Source organism: Battus philenor, unplaced genomic scaffold (assembly GCF_028537555.1).
Source record: "Battus philenor isolate CCGP_79_NKW_IND1 unplaced genomic scaffold, ilBatPhil1.0.hap1 SCAF_3, whole genome shotgun sequence".
NCBI lineage: Eukaryota > Metazoa > Arthropoda > Insecta > Lepidoptera > Papilionidae > Battus > Battus philenor.
In genome coordinates this window covers 11,707,253-11,730,380 of record NW_027181693.1, presented here as the reverse complement: position 1 = coordinate 11,730,380, position 23,128 = coordinate 11,707,253, and the positions used below count along the sequence as shown (strand labels likewise).

Sequence of the window (23,128 nt, the reverse complement as noted above, 5' to 3'; positions counted from 1 at the left end):
CACATGGTGGTGGAGTTATTTTGTCATACTTGTTTAAAGTAAAAACAACACATAAGCAAAAGTACTGATTATTTGTACACTGACATTATTTCTTTTGTATGCGTAACATTATGTCGATTTTATAAAACAATGAAAAATATTGTGTTGTCTAGTATTACCTTGTCCGGTGAATACAGTGTAATGGATGTCTACATATAAATTTTGAAATGAATCCTTTACAAAATGTTACGACAACGAGATTTGTTTTAATTTTTCTTGTTATGGCTACATTTATCGTGACTCATGGTCACGTGATCACGCGCGCGTCTTTACTCTCGTTTGGGTTAGATTCGTGTTGAGAGTTGTTAAAATTTAACGTTTGCGTTGGCGAATATAAGTTGTGGGTATTTTGTGTTTGTTGTGACATAAAAAGCATTCCAAAATGTCATCTAAAACAAAAAAGACTGTTACATCCTCGACAAATGTTAATGTTGTGTCATCTGTGCAAAGCCCACCCCAATCCAGCACTCCTGTTGGTAGCCGCCCGTCTAGCTCTGCCGGTCGACCAAATAGCCCACTAAGTCCTACGAGACACAGCCGATTGCAAGAAAAGGATGCACTTCAAAATCTCAATGACCGCCTTGCGGCATATATCGACAAGGTTCGTCAACTCGAAAGTGAAAATTCTGGATTACGTCGCGAAATACAAACTACACAGGAGGTCGTCACACGCGAGGTATCCAATATCAAGGGAATGTACGAACATGAACTTCAAGATGCTAGAAAGTTGTTAGATGACACTTCCCGTGAGAAGGCGAAGCTTGAAATAGATCTGAAAAGGTTGTACGAGGAAAACGATGATTTAAAGAAGCGGTAAGTTTTATTAGAGGTAATTTTAATTGAAACAAGTTTTAAACTTTTAATTTATTGTTGGCCTTAGATATACACAATGTAGATAGACGTGCCGAGGAAGGAATTTCTTCCGGTTAACCTTAGCATAGAGTTTACGTCATCGGCGGCGTTTACAGCGCGGGAGCGGTGACGAGAGCGTGCGACCTCGCCTTTACGGGAGTGACATCATAGCCCGATTTAACACACTTAAGTTTTATTTACTACAATTTAATAAAGCTCGTTCAGATTTAATTCCGTAAACATTAACACTAATAAATAGAAATTATGTAATTTTTATATACATTTAAGAATATTAATTATGATAAATACTATACTGATACTAAACAAGTATTGTAAATATAAGTAAACATTGAAGATTGAAAATGTCTACTTTTAAAATACTAAAACATGCATGTGTGCTATGTACATAAAACAATGGTGTCAAGGTGAGGTACAGACCTAGTTGTATTATAAAAACAAATGAAGTGATATATTTTTAAATATTACAGAAAAGAACAATTCATCCTTAATGATTGTAATTTAGTTTAATCAAATTTCACCATTAGGACACTTTGAAATATACTATAAGAGTATCTTCAGACTAGCCATGTTAAGATATGACAAGGGTAAATGGCAATGCTCAGCAATAAGGTCTTGAAGTGCTGATATAAATATCAGAAAAATTCTATCAGAAACATCAGCAAGAGAATAAATAGATTCTAATTTCTGAACTGTGCTTATGAGGAAAGTTGGTGTAAAAGACATGTGTCTTCCCTTTAGATATGAAATCTTTTGTGGCATGTTTTTCACTATCACCTGCCTCTATTGGATAAACATGTTATTGCTATTGCTTCACTATCACATAGGAAATACCTTACTTGATAGGAACATTTCTTTAGAAAGTTCACAAAGCTAACTTCATAAAAAAAGTCTTTTCCGTCAAACTTTATTGCATATGATCATATTCCGTCAAACTATTGACCAATGTGAAAATTGAAGAGTGCTGGCTCTATGCATCCTACTTATCAATTATTACCATTTTGCATAAAATTACTTGTAAATAGTATTGAAAAATGATTTAAAAAAAAACTTCAGTGATGAGAGCTTCTCTTATATGATGCAAATAAACAGGTTAAAAACAACTTTCTTGATGTTAAAAAATTCTGTTCACAAACTGTTTTAATACTGTTTTATTTACTCTTACTGATAAATATGCCAAAATCATAATCATATATGAATGAGTATTATTATTGCCAAGAAAATATTGTTTAGACATTACACTACCCAGATAATTTATAACATAGTTAATAATATTATATTTTGGATCCAAAAAAAAATTAAAAGTCAGTTTTTATCATTATTTATACAACTTTAAGAGACATGCTTGCTTTTCTACAAATGAATTTTTAAATTTTTAGTCATTGCTATTTATGCACATGCTGTTTACAGTCTCGATTTTAGGTGGCAGACACCTGAAGCCTTGATTTTTTGCAATAATTATGATACAGGACTCTTTCAGGAGCCATAGCTCACATTGTATTGTCACTATATTAGTAGGCCAAGCTCTTAGATTACTGTAGAGGATGGTTCATTGAGTAATGATGCAAGGTCTCCAGAGGAGACAGACATAGAGATATCAAGTCTGAATATGCCTTCCGCATTACTGTTTGTAGGTGCCTGACAGGTCCAAACTTCAGCTTATCTATTGCTGTTATAGTATTATGAATTACAAAAGGTGTAACACTTTTTTCTCGTAATGTATAAATTAGCCAAAGAATTTATTTACTGTTATATTTGGCAGTACACAAGTAAGTTTATTTTATTTAGAATTGAAATTGTTCATTAATAATATTGCAAGTTATTTGAATAAGAACCATATTTCATTTGATTTTGTTATTAGGAGACAATTCTAAATCAGCTTAAAAAAACCATGCATTACTAAATTTTTATACAAGACGTGAATAAAATTTGATATAGGTTGGATGACGTAATATTTACAAATAATCATGACGCGAGCGCATTACTGAATACTTATTTTGGTTACCAATGTCATTACAATCATGTCTCTATCTGAACTCGATAATTATTTTCATTTTATGAAAGGCCTCGCATAGGCAGTCTTTGAACACAGCGGAATCTATTAACATAAGATAGAATATTTCATATGCTTTCAACGCAAAATAATAAGCATATGTATGTTTTAACTAAACATAAAACGTGTTCGTTTACCGTATCTCATCGAAGCGCAAATAAAGATACAACCGTAATCATCGGCTACCCCGCGTCGTAATCTCCCGCATTGTGCTAAACCAAATTTAATGATACGTTATGAAGGGGAAACATTTCGCACAAGTTTCGGGACAATTCACATCTAATATATTTTATAAATTGTATATATTCAAATTATCAAATAACATCGTAATTCTCTCTTAATTATATAAACATACGGTAAAGTTGTTTTATTCTCACGTTGTTAATATGATAATAATTATTTTAATTATTTGATTTGGAAATGAAACCATTTGAGTATATTGTTTACAAAAGCTTTACTGTATTTTTTGATAAATACGAAAACTTCTATATCGATGTTTCCGTATTGGTTCTAACCAGTATTAGACTACGCAATACAATAACAACTATTCAAATATTTAAAAAAAAAACTCTTTGCAGTTTTATTGTTACTTAATTAAAGCATCACTGTCTTCATATCTAAATTAAATATCGGCCAAGGCTATCCACAGATACAGATGCGTTCTTTTTATCAAACCTTAGCTTTATTTTATTTTTGTTGTTAAAGATCTTATTAGATAGATGTACTCAAAAATGTATAACACAATATTGAAGGAAGTACCATAACAATTGGTATTAAACAAACATTAAGTTTATAACAGAGATTAAATTCGACTATTAACCCTCGAAAAAGACTGGGCGTCCTTGCTTAGCTGATAAATTGCTAACCTACGGGTAGCGTGAGCGCGGCAAAATAATTTCCTTCAGCGCGTGTCCGTCCGCCATCCTAAGTTATTTTTAAAATTTTCACGTCTTGTGTTGGTCGACAGTCTATTCACTATCTGTAGTGTGACCTATTAATTTTTTTAACGTTATCAACGATGTGTTGTTTAATATGAATTATTTTTATGCTTAGACCAAGGTGATTGACTTTGATTTATGTACTTGAAAACTAAAGAATTTGAACAAGTTTTCGTGATGATTAAGTAAAATCGGTCTAAAAACAAATTACAGGTTCACGGAAAAACGAAACAAGCATGCATGTTTAAAAAGAAACTCAACATATAGATTACCTCATTTTTTATTTTATTTCCACCCACGTTTACAAAAGTTAGTTTTAGAAGTGAAACAACGCAATCAAACCTTGGCGGCAAGCAGTGGACAGAATTGTCTACTTGTTTACAAGAACATTCCATTCGAATTTTAACAGTCTGACATCACAGATTAACATAAATACATACCATTAATATCGAAGATATACTTAAAAATTTTAAATACCTTCAAATATGACCGCTTTATATTTTTAGAAATCAATGTCATAATGTTTTTTTTACTAATTTTCGTATATTTCAAACACTATTATAAATATTTTAGGTTGGATAAAAAGACCAAGGACTGTCAGCAGGCAGAGAATTTAGCCCGGCATTATGAAACACGCTACACGGAAGAGAGCAATAAATACAACACCGCTCTTGCCGACAAGAAGAAAGCTCAGGATGAAGCAAGGGTGAGTTATATATTACATGACCTTTTGTTATATACATATACTTATTTCGCCTACATTTTTTTGTACGACTTACGTTACGACTACAATTACATTACTGATTTATATTACGGTACCGAACTAGTTGTTTCCGGTTGACCTCCGACCCCTATGAAACATTTTTTCTGCTTTGTTGGGTAACAAAATGTCTGGTTTGATGTTTTGTTGAATAATATTAAATAAACATACATTTTACATTGTACCATGACATTTTAAAAGAACTGAATTTGTTGTTTACATTAGGATTTGGCTAAAGAACTGGAGAAGCTGCGTAAAGTGTATAATGACACCCGCAAGACGCTTGAGGAGGAGATGTTGTGCCGTATCGACATGGAGAATACGGTCCAGAGCCTGCGTGAAGAACTGTCCTTCAAGGATCAGGTGTTCCAACAGGAACTGCAGGAAACTCGCACCCGCCGGCAGGTCGAAATCTCCGAAATTGGTAAATTTTACATCGCCTATATTTTTTAAGACTAAATTATACAAATCATTATGTTTGACCTGCTTGAAAAAAACACTGATCCAATTTCAATAAAATACAAGTAATAACTGTTTGTTTATTTCACAATTTCACATAATAAAAAAAAACCACATAATTAATATATGTTAAAAGGTTTTTTCGCTACACCATAATTTGATTTTTATTATTGAGATTAAATTAAATGCACTTGTTGTTTCAGATGGTCGTTTGGCTCAACAGTATGAAGCCAAGTTACAGCAAAGTCTACAGGAGCTGCGTGAGCAACAAGAAGCCAACATTAAAGCTAATAGAGATGATATTGAAGCTCTCTATGAAAATAAGGTAAGCAAATTGTACTACTTTTATTCTACTTGTTCATGAATGTAGGTAGGTCATTGAAATGGTAATTATGTTGTCAGAATATTTTGATGTAAACAGGTGAATATTGATAGTTTATAAGTTTGTGTCTACTAAGATGTCTACTTCAGCCAAACAACCTAATCTACTGGAATTTATTAAATTTACTGACCATACTCTAAATTTTTATATTGATGTTAAATACAGATGAAGAATCTGCAAGCTGCCGCCAACCGCAACAGCAGCGCGGCGACTGTCGCTGTAGAGGAACTGCGCACTATGCGTACGCGCATTGACAGCCTCAACGCTACTCTCAATGACTTAGAAAACAAGAATGCAGCATTGAGTGTAAGTTGCTTTCACGAACATTTCGTTTAATGACTGCAGACCAATAATCGAAATTTTTCATTGTCCTATTAGAAGAGTTTATTGATTATGATGATACTGATTCATTAGAAGAGATAACTTGAAATTGGATTGAAGTCAATAATATTTGCTTTAAACAACCGATTCATTTGTTCCAATAATCCATGTTGCATTACTTGCACTTACATTTCTTATTATTTTATCTTTAAAAATAAATTATATTATAAAAAACATGTTCAATCATGTATTCAAATGTTTTATGGTGACACCAATAAAATATAAAATATTAGTTGGGGTCTAAATTACAATGGCTAACTTAATTAATAAATATTTAGGTTAATTGCATATTTTTTATGTATAAATTCTTTATTTTAATATTGTTTTTGATTAAAATAATAATACAGAACCGTAGCAGAGAGTTGGAACGTCAATTAGAGTTAGAGAGGGCACGTCATGCCGAGGACTTGGCTGCATTGGAGCTGGAGCTTGCGCGCCTCCGCGATGAAATGGCGCAATTGCGAGAGTATGCCACTCTAATGGACATCAAAATCTCGTTGGACCACGAGATCGCCACATACAGGGCTCTCATCGAAGGCGAGGAAGACCGGTTAGTAAATTAAGGTTTTACAGTTTTTTTTATTTGACATAAAAATAAAAAATTCGTATTAGATTAACTTAACCAAAGCAATAAAAATATAACTTTGTGATTTACATTATTTCCCCTACTTAAGTAGTTGAAAACCAAGTAAAACTTATTATGTTCGGCCCAGTTTTCTTTAAACGTTTTTTTAACATCTTATTTAGCATCTCGAAAGCATAATACTAACGTAATTTAACTGTTTGCATGGTGCAAACAATTTCACACTTCTCATAGTTAAATACTCAATTGTTACAGAGGCATCACTAGATGTTTAATATATGATATTAAATATCTGTCGAACGTGTGACGTCGTTTTTAAGTTTTGGTCGAAATACGTAGCATCAATGTAGCATAAAATTAATTGACAGTGCTAATTTTTTTGAATTCAGCTTATAGCAATGCGCGCGCAGGCATGCTCAAAATTGCTAGTAGGAAATTCTCTAGTCAGGCGTCACATGACACGCAACTTCTGTGTTAGTTTCCGTAGTCGCTAATGAACGACGTCCCTTAGTCTAATCTCTAAATAATAGCACTAGATAGAGTTTCATCACTAATCAATGTCAATGTTGCCTTTTCTTGTCTTAAACCACAGCGAAAATCGAATAAAAATCATATTACGAAAATGTTCACCCACTATGTAATATTTAAGTTGTCTCCCATGTGTGAAAAATGAATGACAATAATAAATGACAACAAATATTGTAATTACGTTTTATCTCTTTGATTTATCATTAGTATGATAAATCAAAAAAAATTAAAAAAATTAATAAGAAATTATTGTACAAAAATATTCTATGCAAACTATAGTTTTTTACATATGAGCAAGGCTAGAAAATAATTATATTTAAAGTCAAAAATCATTAAATTGCAGATTGAACCTGACAGCACAGTCTCCCGGTCGTGAATCCCGGGCATCGGTAAGCGCTACTAGTGCTAGTGCTAGTGCTAGTGGACGAACTACACCTGGCCGTAGAGCCACACCACTTCGCGCCAGAAAACGTACTCTGCTTGACGAAAGCGAGGAACGCAGCCTACAGGACTTCAGCGTTACCTCCAGTGCTAAAGGAGACCTAGAGATCTGCGAAGCTTGTCCCGATGGCAGTTTTGTTAGGATTCGCAATAAGGGCAAGAAGGTTTGTATCGAAAGAAATGACAAATATATTTAATAAATGTCTTTATGATTTTTATGTTCTTGGTATTGTACCAGAATTCTGAAATAATGAATTATTTACCAATTCTATTTTTTTAGGAGCAAAGTCTGGGAGGATATCAGATTATCCGTAAGGCGGGTGATCAGGAAACTGTATTTAAATTTCACCGCACTGTGAAGGCAGAGCCTGGGGCCGTGGTAACCGTGTGGTCGGCAGATGTTGGTGCAGACCACGACCCGCCGCGTGAAATAGTGATGAAGGGGCAGAAATGGTTCGTCGCCGATAACTTCACAACCACACTTTACAATAATGACCAAGAGGTAAGGAAAAAAAAAGTTTGTGATCAATATAAATTAATAGACATTTCGGCCAACAGATCTTTAGGAACCAGTATATACTAGCACACAAGCATATTGTCACCTTATTGTAATTCTTCAGAACAGTTTAACTTTCCCACGTAATTGTAAATTAATGACATGGTATGGCTATATTAAGGAACCTCCCTCATTTTTGTCCTGTTTTTTTTTTTACAATTACAATAATTAGGTTATATTTGTTGTATGCCCTTTAAGAAGTTGTCCCCAGCAGAATAATATCTTTCCTGTTATTTATGTTTAACTAAATGAGTTTTATTAGGTTCTTCTTTTTTAGACTTATTCCATATACTTCTTTTAAGAGGGTAAATGTTAATGACCTTAATAAATAATAAGCTAAGTATTTTTCCATTAATGATTGATTTAGAAAGATTCTTTACACATCTGCTTCAGTTGAGTTTTGCTAAGTATGTAAACAATAAAACTATTTATTATCTGATTATCATAGGAGGTGGCGGTGTCGGAGCGGCAACGACGACAAGTGAGCACCAGCGCACAGCGGCACCGCGAGCTTGCTCACAAATACCCACGTCGCGAACAGGTATTTAAAAAAAAACGGTTGTTCTGTTGGGCTTAAATTAGAAGAAAATATATTTTAGAATATCACTTTAAATATTCATTTAAGGTTTTATAAACAAAAACTATTACTGTCCACGCACTTAACTATTTGCTTGATTGCAAAGCACTGATAAATGTTCATTTCTGTAGTGATATACGAGTAATTTTGTGAGAATAATTTGGTTGAATTGGTTGAGCGCTGTTTTATACTTATATACACAATATAGTTTAACTGTTGGATTTTTAATGGTCATTAAAAAATAACATTTATTTGTCTTTAAAGCTCGGTGAAATCCGTGAAGGCGATGAAAACTGTCGCATCATGTAACATCCGCCATATCGAGTGCCGCAGCCGTGACCCGTCCGCGAGCGTCCCCAGTACACGGTGCCTCTGAATATTCGACTATTAACACCATCAAACAAGAAAATAGACTTCATCACATTTCACATCCATTCATTTATTTTTAATGACATTAATTATGTGTAGAATTAAGATAATGTTAATAATATATAAACACGACCTTTTTAATGCCGCGATATTTTCCTTTCCTTGGAGTCATTAGACAGTGGACAAAGTACAAAATCGTTAGTTCACTATTATTGGTAAGTATGGTATACGTCTTTTTATGATTTTCCCACCACATGCTTTGCAATAAAAGTTATTTAAACTTGTGTGTCATTAACTAAAAGCATCTATAAATAAAGTATGTAGATTAAATCTACTAAAGGAATTTTCTAGTAAAGATAGATTTTTCTACTACAAGATATCTTTATTTAGGTTAAGAACTTTTTGACATCATCATGGTTGTCATTTAGATTAAGTTTCAGTGGTCATATAAACAAGGAAATACTACCGGTGCAAGTCTCAAAAAAGGAGTATAAGAAGAGATATAATTGAAGCAGCATTTACAATAGGAAATGGGTCGTAAAATATTTTGTAATTAATGTAACATTATAACATTATTAAAATATTATAAGATCATAATATATACGATAACGATGTATTACACATGGTTTTTTTTTTATTATGACGGAGAGGTTTGAATCTTATTCTGTATTAAAAATCGTTTTGGTTATTGAGTAATCATGAAAATTTGTTTTTTTTTTTGCTTATATTCGGGGCTGTTTTCTTTTCTTATTCCATGTGTAAATTACATATTAAATAAAGATATATTTAGATTTAACAATGTTTTGTTTATTTTTTCCATTACAAAATTAAGCAATACCATGCATTCTACAAAACAAGAAAGAGACAAATGAAATAGCAATTATACTTTTTCTTCCACATTTGGTGTATTCTTGGTCTTCTGGTAATTTCTAATACCTTTAAATATTTTTTTGCTACATTTTTTGTCGCGAAAGGTAACATTTGGCTTGATTTCTTAGAATGTCAATAATATTAAACTTTTAAAACAGTCATCGTAGATCAAACTTGTTTTTTTTAGAATTCATATTTAAAAAAAAGAAAAACCATTGTTCGACCAACGAACTCTGGAAATAAAATAATTGATCTATATTCGTTTCGTAGATATAAGTTGCGCTTTTTTCAAGTGAAAGGGACAGTTAATTATAATGGGTTTAAATACTTTATATTAATTTTAAAAATTCTTGTATAAAAAAATGTGAATATTGTTATATAAATGAACGCAATTAAAAATTAAATGAGCTTAGAGTAAGAGTATTTGTAGTGCTATAACACAAAACTAATCGTTGGTTATGATAACGTTCCTTGGTTATAATAACGTTCGTTGGTTATAATAACGTTCGTTGGTTATAATAATGTTCCGTGGTTATAATAACGTTCGTTGGTTATAATAACGTTCCTTGGTTATAATAACGCTCATTAAGAACCGTGAATTATATTTGTATTGTTTGAATATACCTTAAAATTAAATCTGAGAATTAACGTACAAAAATCAATGATGAATCAATGGTGGGCGTAAGTAAAAAGTTTATTCATATAACAAATCACGACATACTCTCTTATTTTATTTTATTAAGCCGTAGACTAATATATATCATAAAGTAAAATATAGTTACGCTAATATTATTTATATATCTCACGATTTTGATTTAGAATGTGCTTGCCAGCCATTTTTCTTTCCATTTTCTTTCTTTTCAGCCATTTTTTTAATTTTAAATTCAAATACTACTTTTAATTAGTTAGAGATGATTATAGTATAAACATGTATTATCTAAATATACAAAAATAATAATCCAATACAAGTTAAATGTTTGTGACCATTGTCAAAAGAAAGTAAAACGTCAAACGTCAAAATGATATGTTGTTGTTTATTTGTGTGTTAAATTTGAAAAAAAATATTACTTGACTTATCTAAATTAGAACTGAATTAAAGTGTATAAATTTGTAAGTTAAACATCTGAACTACTATCCCATAAATAGTTTAAAATTTTCTCATGTCATAATTATATTTTTTTTATGATAATATCTTCCAGCTATTTTCTTGTATATCTAACGCCAAGTAAATGCATAAACTGAGTATTGTGCTGGTTATTCATTTGCATTGATGATAAAATAAACCGGTTAACAAAGTTATTGTTGTTTGTAAATATTCTCGGTTGATATTAACACTGTTAGCCAAGGGTTCTTACAGCTTCAGCACAGCTTCCGGACCTTGATTCTGACAAGTTAAGTCGTAAGTTAGGTTTCTAAAACCTGAGGTAGTTTAGTTAGTAGTTTTGAAGGTAAAAATATTTATTGAATCTAATAATATCTTGCTCATGTTGAAACACTATTTTATTTAAACATTTTCAACTTTTAGTTAGTATTTTACCTCACTGGGACAGTATTTTTTAATATTTTTATTAACCCTTTGCACTCCAGCCTAGTAATGCATAGAGGCTACCAGCAACTCCAGCACTATATTAGTTCCAAGTACATACCTATGATGTAGAAGAAAAATAGAGTCGTTTCAATAAAACAAAATTTTTATTTCTTAGCTATTTTATAAACAAAACATATTCTAACTTATATTATAAAAGAAAAACATAAATTTTAGGACTTAAAATTTCTTAAAGTGTGATATCTTTCGAAACAATTGCCCATATGCATTCGCGGTTTACCGGGACAAGTATCACATCGATCTTCGCGGAATTCACCTACAAGTTGATCGACTAATCTCTTGACGAACTTCAAATGGGACAGTGGTTTTTCGTTCTTACTTTTTTTTACACACTTATATAAAATGTATGCATTTATTGCAGACATCTCCATTCCCCAAAAGAACAGCTTCCTCCACCACTTAAGAGATTTTCTTAGAAAACAGATGGTGTATCTTCGTCCTCTAAATCTGATTCAATAATTGCAATTCTTCTTTTTTTTCTAACTACTATTACGTCACTATCGTCACTATCTGTCTCTAAATGATCTTCTAATTCTATTTCACTTAAATCGTCGGCAAGCAACGCAAAATCGAGTTCATCTTCCACATCACTTATTTCACAACTATCGTCAAAATTTTCGCCTTCCATCTTCACTAGGGTTATAACGTTATGAGTGTAACGAAATAAACTTAAATAGAGCACTTTTTACTCTTATTACAATGTAAGCATAATAAACGTATCATAAACACTATAAGATAAGCACAGACTATTTTGCTTACCTAACTGTTAAGGGCACCAAGGCAGCAAAAAAACCATGTCGCCGCTACGGCGACAGCGGATTTATTGTTAGCTTTTTAATGTCGCAAATACGGCGACAACGGAGTGCAAAGGGTTAATTAATAAAGGTTTAGGAAAGTATTAACTTTTTCAGAATCTTAGAAAAACAGTCCCTTGTTAGAACTGGAGAGTATTAAAATTGAATAATTTTTTAGCCGTTCTAATAAAACTGTAGATGAAGTTTTACGTAGTAAACCAATATAAAGTAACATTGTATTTGAAAGTAGGATGAAATTATTTTAGGACAAATTTTACACTTGAATTCTTATGCAACATATGCTATTGCTATGAAAGGACTTCTCATCTCTCAATGTATTACGTAGAAATAGTAATAGACAGTTAACTTCATAATATGTCAAGCCCCCAAGCTGATTTAGCATATATATATATTTTTCTCTTGCCTACTAAAAAGTTGTAGACAAATATCTCTTTATTGTAGTTTTATGGAGAAAATTACTGAGCTAAAAAGAATTATTTTTCAAATATATGGTTGGTGACATTTGATTTTGCACAAGAGATAATAGTGTTATGGGAAATTTCTGCTCGTTTGATTATTGTAGGGTGTTGTTTAACTCGTAGGGCTCCAATAGCATGAATTTTGCAGTAGACAAAGATGACTCATTACAAAACTGACTCCTGTCAAATACCTGTTCTTGTTCTGAATGTTGTTACTGATTTTCATATAATTGTCATTTCTTAAGTTATTGAAGAAAGCTTTTAACTGGTTCCTTTTGGTAATGGCTAATTAAGAAAGATTTGATTGGTATATCAATAGGATGATGAATACAATGATTCTTAATGGAAATAGAATATATTAATATAAGAGTAGAGTATTATAGAGGTCAGTGGATGAATAAACATTGTATTTGCTTTATAGAAAAAAAATATTTATGGTTTGGTGTAAAATTACAATGTTGGCTTCTAAAAAACTGAAATGAAAGTGCTTGTTGATAATCTTAATTGACATATGCTCATATATAATTTAAAAATTATATTTTTCTAACACTGTTAGATAGTTTACTACATTGAATTAGTGTTGAGCAATATTGATATCTATAGTCTTTCTTTTTTAGATTCACTATCATTTTAACTGTAACTTATTTTTTTTTGAATGAGATACTTAATTTATGGTTTCTTTGGAGAGCAATTATTTAACATATATTTTAACTAGAACAGAATATTCAATGTTTATTAGTTTTAATATTGTCGATGAAACATACTTTAAATATATATTATTAATGTATTTGTTAGACTCTCATTTTGCTGTGGATTGCTTATTAAAAATTTATTATTATTTTGGGAAACATAAATTAAAAAGTAACTTTTTATCATATTATACGGACATGACACAAACTCTGGTGACATCAGGATTTATTCATGTTATTTTAAAATAATTTGTGCAAACTGCACTGCATTTTTAACTTTAGATCCTAATTTGCTGTTTGTACTGCACAGAGTGTAAAAAAAATAGTTAACTTTATGGTTTTTAATTTCTTTTACTTTTAAGAAATTTCACCATATGACATTTTAATAGTTAAAGTTATTATATTTATACACAAGTATCTTCTAAACTTTTATTATTATTATCTATATTGATATGAATTAAAAGTTATTTATCTCTACAAGTCAAAATATAAAACGTATATAAGATTGAGATGTATATGTTAGCTAGAGCAAAAAAAACTTGGAATGTTTTTCATCTGTGCGGTTGACATTTATAACTTTATTAATTTATAATCGAGTTCTTACAGTTTTTAATTATTAGACTGTTCTAAATTTAATTAAAAGTGGTTTAGAATTCTACAAGTCAATGTATAAAATGTATGTAAGATTGAGATGGACGTTTGGGCAAGAGGAACAAAACTTAATATGACTTTCAGTCGTAGAGGTTGTAGGGGCGGGCGGATTCGTCGCAGTTTTCGCGCCTTGACCCAGGTGGGTGTAACGACGCAATAGGTCACGGGGATGAGGTGCGGGCAGGCGGGGGGTGTTTGGACGGGAGTAGTAGCGTAGTGACGTCAGTGACGCGCGGTATCGACCACAGCAGCCGTCACAACACCCTCCCCCCGCGGCCTGCTCACGCCCCGCGCATCTACGTCCGGAAACAAGCAACCAACAAATGGGATAGAAAATATAGGCTTCCATTTGATGACATTTGAGATATCTCAACCTATTTACTTTACTCCTGTTAACTCGATTGCGGTGCCTTTCAGTTTATTTTTTAATAAAATACATATATTATTTAAAGTAGTTCCCAACCTTTTTTTCTTATAGACCTCTCTTTAAATTTATCTGGTTTCGGTGAACAAGCTATATTTCCCGTATATTTTCAAAACTCGCCAAAAATGTGCAGATTATATCTATGAAAATTTGCGATGCGGTTGTCGAAAAACAAAGGTTTGTATTGATTGGTTAAATAATAAATTTATTTTGCTCCGAGTGGATGTCAAAAACGTAAAGTTGACCTATCAAAAGAAGCTATTTTTTCCATTTTAGATTTTAATTCTCGAAAGCAGCCAAATTTTCATAGATCCCGCTTTCACAACGAATTTTATCTTCATTTTTGCCACATCCGCGTAGGCCCCCACCAAGTCTTCGTGGATCACTTTGGGAACTAAATATTTAAACAAAATTATTATTTCTATTACTAATCATATTTAACATCGTATATCTGGCCTTGTATGAATTAAGACGCAGTTGCATGTTGTTTTGAAGACAGTGTACTATGATGAATCAGCTTCTCAATTACTCGCATATGCCTCACAAAAACAGAGAAATAATTGTATAAACATTTATTCCAGTGTATACAACAACGAACGAAAAACTTGTTTATTTATATGTTGAATGGCGTTAGAATTGTAATAATATGTCGACAAGCAGAAATTTAAAATATTTTGTTTAAAGGTTTTGAGAGAAGATTGTAAATAAGTTACGAAAATTTAACGATCGGAGCCTAGAGGTCTTAGAGCTTTCCTCAAACATACAAACGGAAAAGTTTAGGCCGAGGGGCTTTAGTTATAAATGGCAAATAGCGAAAAATATTGAAAAATGCGATTATTCTTTTTTATTAAAAAACGAAACTATTCTTTTGCATTAAAAAAAGAAACTGCATATTTAATACGTACTCACTATTCCGTTCGGAACAATTAAAGAATGTTTATGTGAATTTCTCTTTATAAAAATTGTGTGCACATATTGGTGTAGTTTTTTTTCTTTACTTTGATTATTTATTTAATTATAATTGAAAGGTGTGCAGTTAATATTATTAGTGACGAAGGGCGTGCACCGCACCCTTATTTCGACGCGCTTTTGCGTCGTAAGGTTCCCGATTGAATTAGTACGCACACAAATAAGTTTGTTTGAAATGAGATTGTTGTTTCTCTACTTCGTCACTGTCTAAGCGTTGCGTTACAATATGTGCTCAGTCACCCACACCTAAACAAATGTCGACTACAAGTGCGTAGTATGTACTTTTCGGAAACGAATTTTGTTTATCTAAATAATAGAATTTATTGTGATCGTTTGATTTATAAATATATGTACTCAAGCGAAACTGGTCTGGTATTTTGGATTAAATTAACGTTAAGTTTTTAGATTTAGTTAATCATCACCGAATGGCGACCACGAGCCGGTAGGCGCGGCGTGGGTAGACCACCACTAGGTGAACCGTCGATATAGTTAAGGCCGCGGGAAGTCGCCGTTGGAGGCGCAAGACCGTTCATCGCGGCGATATATGGGGGAGGCCTGCGCATTGGGTGTCTGTCGGCTGATATGTTAATGATGACGATGGATCATCATCGACAACTAGAGTAATAGAGAGAGAACACCTAACCTAACCTAACCTATCCTAAAAACAATAGAAAAAATATCAGCCTGAGTTTTTAATGTTTTAGGTATAAGAAAAGGTGTTGAAATCACGATGGATGAGAAATGTGTAAAAAACGTAACGTTAAAAAGTTTTAAAAAGATACCAATTTACGTGGTAGAAGAGCACAATGACGCATTACAATTTATTTATTCGGCGATTGGCGGGAAAAAGCTGCCAGTAGAGGGGAACACGTTGTTACATCTTGACGCTCATCCAGATATGCTTATAGATCGGAGATTAAGAGGCGAGGAGGCGAGAGCGGGTAAAAAGTTGTTGCCTTTGTTGCAAATAGAAAATTGGATTGTACCGGCGGCGGCCGCAGGTCATATTGGTCGGGTTGTGTGGCTACGCCCGCCCTGGGCGAAGCAATTTGCGGACGGCACACGCCTTATAAAAGTAGGAGACCACCCCACTTCAGGATTACTCCGAGTTGATAGCAAAGAGCCGTATTATCTATCAGACGGCCTGTACTCATCTCAACTTATAAACTCCAAAGAATTCTCATTAGCCGTTGCAGAACTTTCTACAACAAATTTAAAAGAAGACCACCTAGATAACTTCACGAAAAACTTAAACATATCACAACCTTATATACTAGATATAGATTTAGATTTCTTCAGCACAGGAAATCCATTTCTAAGTTTGTATGAAAATATCGGATTGTACGATCGCTTAGAACCTATCTTCAGTTTTGATCTCCCTGACAAAGATGACGAGGAGTCCGTACAAAAAGTTGTCGAGTTGAGAGAGCGACAACTACAAGAACTTGAAAACTTATTTCTACATCTAGAAAAACACAATTGTCTACGACATTACGAAGGGGAGAGATCCGATTTATATGAGATGGTAAGTTGTATAGTACTGTTTCGCGAAGAATACACACGCTGACTGTTTACAGGTATAAAAGCTTGAAAGGGGGTAATTTATAGCTCATTTGCTGTCAATTAATGTATGATACATAAATTCAACGGATTCAGAAATAATAAATAGCGTAATGATAAAAGCGTTTTGAAATTTTGGATAACTAAGTATTAAAATTAATTATTGTTTCCTATCTCTCACTGCAGACTTTACTGATCTGCCGTATTCTAAAAGGAAAAAATATAACATATTCAAGAGTCATAACACTTTAAATAGAGTGAATGAAAGTAGTGTTTGTTTTAAAGTACATTCCGTATGCGTTAAGAAATAAGTGGCAATAATGATAATTGTCCGCCGGCGTTAAGTATGCCTTAAATTGATCATTGCTGAAGATTGGTTATGGTGCGAGGTTAGGGATGCATTTTATTTGCAGTATTAAGAACATTTGTATGATTACAATAAAAAAGGAACGACTGCGTTCGTTGTGGATTCTTCTTAGATAGACGCCTTCAGAATTTTCGTAGCTTTGTTTAAAATGATAAAGAATGCCATTAAACTAAGTTCTTCTAGCATCTCATGACGAACTCAAGTGGCCACTATAAATGAATCAAAGTGGATAATTATATAAATAAATGTTTCAATTACGGAAAAAAGAATTATGATGATTTTTTTTAGGTTTCTAATCTCGTGGACCTCGTGTTGGCAGAGGCACATCGTCTTGGTGACAAACCTGACTGGTGGGCGGTGTTTGCAGCCGGTTGTACGAGGGATCAAGGAGGTCTGCCTTATCATATAAGCACGGAAGAAGAGATTCGGATCTTCGTTACTAGGGCTCTGAAACTGTTTATAAAACGCCTTCCTCCACCGGTGTTAATAACAATATCTCGATCTACGGATGACGGCTATTGTCCTTCGCATCAAGTAGGTATCTTTTAGTGTTTTTTTATATTTTTTATTCTCTAGCATGGATAAAAAGTTGTTTTGATGTAAAGAAAAATTGTAAAAATAAGTTATAAATACAGTAATCACTAATTGCAACAAACCAACAACTTATGACAGTTCGAAGTCCGTCTTTGTAACTTGTATGATATACAGGATGATTGGTTATAAGTGTAAGCTGTAAAGGGATAAATGTAATTTAAAATCTTTATAGCTTTTATACTTCTATATATCATATAATCACTCTGTATACAAAGCGATTACTTTGAAATAGGCTACATTAATGTATGATGTTTTTTTCCATCGGAATGCTACAGGCCAAAACTTTTACAAAGTTTGCAGGGCAGATAGAACGATAATTAATTTTGATATGTAGCAATCCGCAATTGGAAAATGCTTTTTATTACTGTATTATTTTTAAAACAATTGATTTTTGTTTAGGGTGAATCTTAATTAATTGACAGCAAATGTGAATTCTCCTCTTTTAAACCTTTTCCCTCTAACCAATCATCCTGTATACAAATATACTCTTATAAGATAAACAATTACGAACACTATATATGATGTATAAGATTTTATTTTTGTTTTGTTTCAGGTAGATTTAATTCAATCGTTAGTTTTGCAAACTTTAAAGGAAGTCTACGATACGGATGAACCATATCTATATTATTTAAATGTTAATATTCCTGATTAATATTTGTGTTAAACGTGAATAAAATTTAACAAACTTTTTTATTAATATTATTCAATACATAAGTATACTAACTGGGCTGTTAAGAAATATTTAGGATGATTTTTTTATAAATTTCAGATATAAAAACTGTTATACTCTGTTAGACAGCAATTCACCATTAATCTGGTGAGCCGGCGACGTCGAGTCGCAGTGCCGTTTCACTCTAGTGCCAAATGCATTGCCATAATTCTCCTGTAATGCGCTTAACTAACTGTAGATGCTTACACTTTTGTAAAAGTATAGCATTCAAAATAACTACCACTCTACGCATTTATTGTAACCATTTGCCGTATGTTAAAATATACTTTAATATAAACGATAATCAGATTAAATTACTATTTTCTTAATTATGACCTCTATGTATTAGAAACCTAAACCTGAATAATCCTAATCCTGTATAAAAAACGTCACGCCAGCTTGAGAACGACGTTACCGATTTTATTCATCTTTTCATGTTTTCTAATCTTCAATAGAAGGTTGGTTTGAAAAAAAAATACAATTTCCAGTGCGGCTTGCATTTACAGTGTCGATAAGCAATTCGCAAGGGCAGTCGTTGAATGTTTGTGGCAGTTGTATCCTGAAAATCTAGATTTTTTACATGGCATTGTACATCACCTGTTTCCGAGTTGGAAAAGCTTGAACATTATTTATTTACGCACCAGAAAGTATTAACGTTTTGTATCAAAAACCATTAAAAAAGTATATGTATAGGAAAAAAAATTAAGGTTAGATGTAATTATTAATAGCTAAGTCGGTTCTTACGTCTGTCGGATCTGTTATTAGCAGATAAATATATTACATATTGATTACTTTTAACAACATTCAACTTATTTGTCCTAATATATTAAATGTTTTCTTTTTCTGTCAAATCCATTTTTCTTTATACTAGAAAATAAAAAGCATGTCTAGTAACTTCTCATAATTAGTTATTAGCATCAGTAAGAATATTTTTAGTGCGTAAAAGCGTACTTTATTTAATAACTAGCTACGGCGCTCTCAAACTGGAACACACGCTATTGAAGGGGAAAAAAGTAGCCTTTTTCATTTTAATCATGGAGAAATTCTACAGGGGATACCCATCCGCTATTTACGTTATATACGAAAGTTTTATGCCGGACTCGTACCAATTAAAACCTTGGACTTCTTTCGCCTGTTCTCGAAAATATGGGAACGGTTTCGCACAAATTTATAGTAGAACTGAAACAACTTAGCCGTAATAGTAAAATAAGCGTGGTATTAACTCCGGGGGAGGTCTAAAGGCATTTATTATTAATATTTGAGTACATTCTTTATTGTACACTTTCGAAAATATATACATAGGTGCATCTTAAAAAATAGTACAATGGCCGTCTTATCAGTGTAATCTGATTCAGACAACCTCAGTATGGAATTAGAAGAACAAGTTTAGAGGATAAGTTATTAATTTTTAGGTTCAGGGGATTGCTCCCGAATTCGCCGTCACATGGGGTTGGAGGAAGGCGAGTATAAATTCGTCTGACGTATAGACTCTGAGGTCTCCGACTAATCGTCACCATCATCATTATTTCACTCGTAAGAGCAACGATAAACAGATTTTCAATATAAAGGATGGTCTCAGGCTGCAGTCGAGGAAAAGTGATAACTGATGTGCATATGTATATTTGTATGTTTTTAAATAATGTTTACATATATATTGTACGTAGTATTTCACATTTGATTAAACAAAACATTGTTTTGTGAGAAAATGTGCGTTGTTTATATAAGTTATGTACGAACACAAATAAAACTTGGCTCGTCGTCTTTTATCCATAAATAGTTTCCTTGCTGCATTAAGACGCAGTATCGTCGTCGTCTATTAGCTGAGAGGTCAAGTTTAATGAGTTGTTTGTTTACTTATAAACTTTTAATTAATACTATTGTTTCTGGATTAAGTTATGCTGTCTACCTTATAGTATTTGTGAATATATAATATCATTAGATATATATTGTACACAAGAAATACATTCATGCAACTATATTTTAAACGGTCTTTATACGTTTTTTAATTAACTCAGTTCACTATAAAAAATATACATTTTTTTTTTCAAGAAATTTTGGGCCTAACACAAATCTTACTTGTTTTATTTTAATTCTTATAGTACTTAGAGAATCTTAGCTAAATAGCAACGAAATACAATTAGGGTAATGCGAATTTTTTGAAACAGTTGTGCTATATATATATCTGCATATCTGACCTGTCTATTGATCGTCATTTTTGGTCTAGTCCGTAACGCTAATTATCGATTATTTTTATTCCCAATGTCAATTTGTATTTTTATGTTTTGTACTTATGGTATGAATTATTGACTGTACACAAATAATTTTTTTTGTTATATATTAAAATGAATAGATTAAGTTTCATAAATACTTATGTAATATGGATTTCGTAATAACTTGTTTTGCACGATTTTTTTGATCTTACACGATTAATTTTTAGATTAAAATTGTGAAACATATCTCCAAATTTACTAATATTATTTTTTTTTCTTTAAATTTACTTATATATTTTTACACGCGTTTTTAAGGAAGTATCTACCGTGTAAAAAAGGAGTTGGGTGTATATTTTGTTGCAAACAGAGGCGACGTTGTCGGGGTGGGAGCGTGTAAACTGAGTCTAGTCATAAATAATGATGTCAACGTACCTCGCACGTGCCGTGCATGCAACGCCGCCGATAGTAAAATCCTATAAAGGAGTATAAACAAGCTTAATAAAACAATTTCTGTTGTGTAACGAACTCGTGCACGCCGCGATTGTTTAACGGCCTCGCTGCGACGCCACAGATCGCGTTGCACCGGTCGACTCTCCTAAACTGTTATATATTCATCTTTAACTTGTGCTAACATTCAATACATCGTTTTTGAAAAATATTATTTAAAAAAAAATTCTATGAAATTTACTTTCTTTAATTATTTTCTCTTCGGGCATATTATAATATTTAATGGAATCAAGCATTACCTCGCGGAACTCCATCCTAAGTAAGAAAAGGACCAATATTTGGATTTGGTGGATTTGTGGTGCGGAAGTGGCTAAATATTGGTCCTTTCCTTACATATTATAATAATTTTTTCCATAAAATTTTAGTATTATTTAATTTGTATATTTACTAACTTCATACATCTTTCGAAGTACCTTAACTACTAAACTTAAAATACTGTCTCTATTAACTAAAGTAACTATTTTAGAATGCACTTCTTTAAATTAAGAAATGATACAAATTTTAAAGTTGCCATCTTCCGAGTGTTGGGACACTGTGTCTGTATGACACTAATATATTTATGCATATTAAATACTTGTAAAGAAAATCACTGTAGATATTTACTTTTCTTCAATAAAATTTGCCGCGTTATCATCGGACACTCTAGACTTCTTCGTAGCTGACAGTTGCAATATTGAGAATTCAAATGTTCAAAACATTCCTTATTCAAATATGATTCTCTTTGCTTTTTATATATCGTAAAAACATTTTGAAATTCCTACACCGTGTGTCTCTGTTACGTTGTTCACGAGGGTTTTATGAAACGTAAACAATATTTGATTTTGTAAAATTCGTATTGCTTCAATAATACACTACGAACTATTATACATTAACACATTTATTTGTGTAGTTTTATGCCCGTTATTATGAATTTTAATATCCACTAAAATTACTCAGCACTGTATTTTAAAAAAGAAATTAAAATAGTTTACATTACATTTGAATTTATATTTCTATTTGTAAATTTCATTAAAAACATTTAAATGTTTATTTTTCATGCATATTTATTTTATTTTTTTCCCAAATCCCAATAATTGCGATTGCGTATCCAGCGATTATATAAAAAATCGAGCAACTGGATTTGGCCTTCCTAAAAATCAGAGCTGTAGAACGCGTTAAATTGTACTATAGTAAGTAATTGAGTAAAAGTTCCCATTAGCGATATTTTTTTTTTATAATATCTTGCTGGTAATAATTTTGATATTTTAAAGCATAATTTACTCATATACATATATGAGCTAACAACAAACCCTCGGTTTTTCTTTTTTTTTATTCTTTCTATTAATTTCTAGATGGACAGATGGCAAGGTAGCAACAGTTGCAGACTTGCTGTACTTTGGCAGCACTTGTACTATCTATATCTCATACTATGGAAAAAAATTCAAGAGTTTTCTTATTTACAATGATGCACATCGATTGAATTAACAACGACGAAAACTGAAGAAAATATTTTTCCTAATAATTTTAATATATTTGCCCTGGTGACATTTTATCGGCATTATTGTTAAATGTAATTGAATATTGGTTTTATGAATAGGTTCATAACCTATCATTAATTGATGCTGAGAGCATAATGTGTAGTTTATATTATATTTGACCATTCCTCAAAATAGTTCAAAGATAGAGTGGTAGTTTCAAGCGTTTCTTTAAAGGCTATAACCGCCGCGTTCTTGTAGTATACGAGTATATGAGATGAGACTGTGTTATTTAAAAAATATATAAAA

At 32.1% G+C, this 23,128-nt stretch overlaps 2 protein-coding genes across 4 annotated transcripts; both read left to right on the top strand.

The window, feature by feature from the left end:
• Nucleotides 1-290: 290 nt before the first annotated feature.
• On the top strand, nucleotides 291-9,709 carry LOC137926588 (lamin-C-like). Its single transcript, XM_068770255.1, has 10 exons — nucleotides 291-852; nucleotides 4,474-4,606; nucleotides 4,886-5,084; nucleotides 5,323-5,444; nucleotides 5,667-5,807; nucleotides 6,230-6,432; nucleotides 7,337-7,598; nucleotides 7,715-7,936; nucleotides 8,439-8,531; nucleotides 8,832-9,709. Exons 1-10 carry the CDS (start codon nucleotides 422-424, stop codon nucleotides 8,874-8,876), a joined length of 1,851 nt encoding a protein of 616 aa, XP_068626356.1. The 5' UTR covers nucleotides 291-421; the 3' UTR covers nucleotides 8,877-9,709.
• Nucleotides 9,710-10,834: 1,125 nt separating this feature from the next.
• On the top strand, nucleotides 10,835-18,935 carry MESR6 (misexpression suppressor of ras 6). 3 transcript variants are annotated; one of them, XM_068770258.1, is made up of 5 exons: nucleotides 10,835-10,916; nucleotides 16,123-16,943; nucleotides 17,634-17,883; nucleotides 18,497-18,573; nucleotides 18,709-18,935. In XM_068770258.1, exons 2-5 carry the CDS (start codon nucleotides 16,149-16,151, stop codon nucleotides 18,712-18,714), a joined length of 1,128 nt encoding a protein of 375 aa, XP_068626359.1. In that variant the 5' UTR covers nucleotides 10,835-10,916; nucleotides 16,123-16,148; the 3' UTR covers nucleotides 18,715-18,935. The 3 variants fall into 3 exon arrangements, with proteins under 3 accessions (XP_068626359.1, XP_068626357.1, XP_068626358.1); XM_068770256.1 differs by having other exon boundaries at nucleotides 18,497-18,935; XM_068770257.1 differs by lacking the exon at nucleotides 10,835-10,916 and adding an exon at nucleotides 14,091-14,164 and having other exon boundaries at nucleotides 18,497-18,935.
• The last annotated feature ends 4,193 nt before the right edge of the window (nucleotides 18,936-23,128 follow it).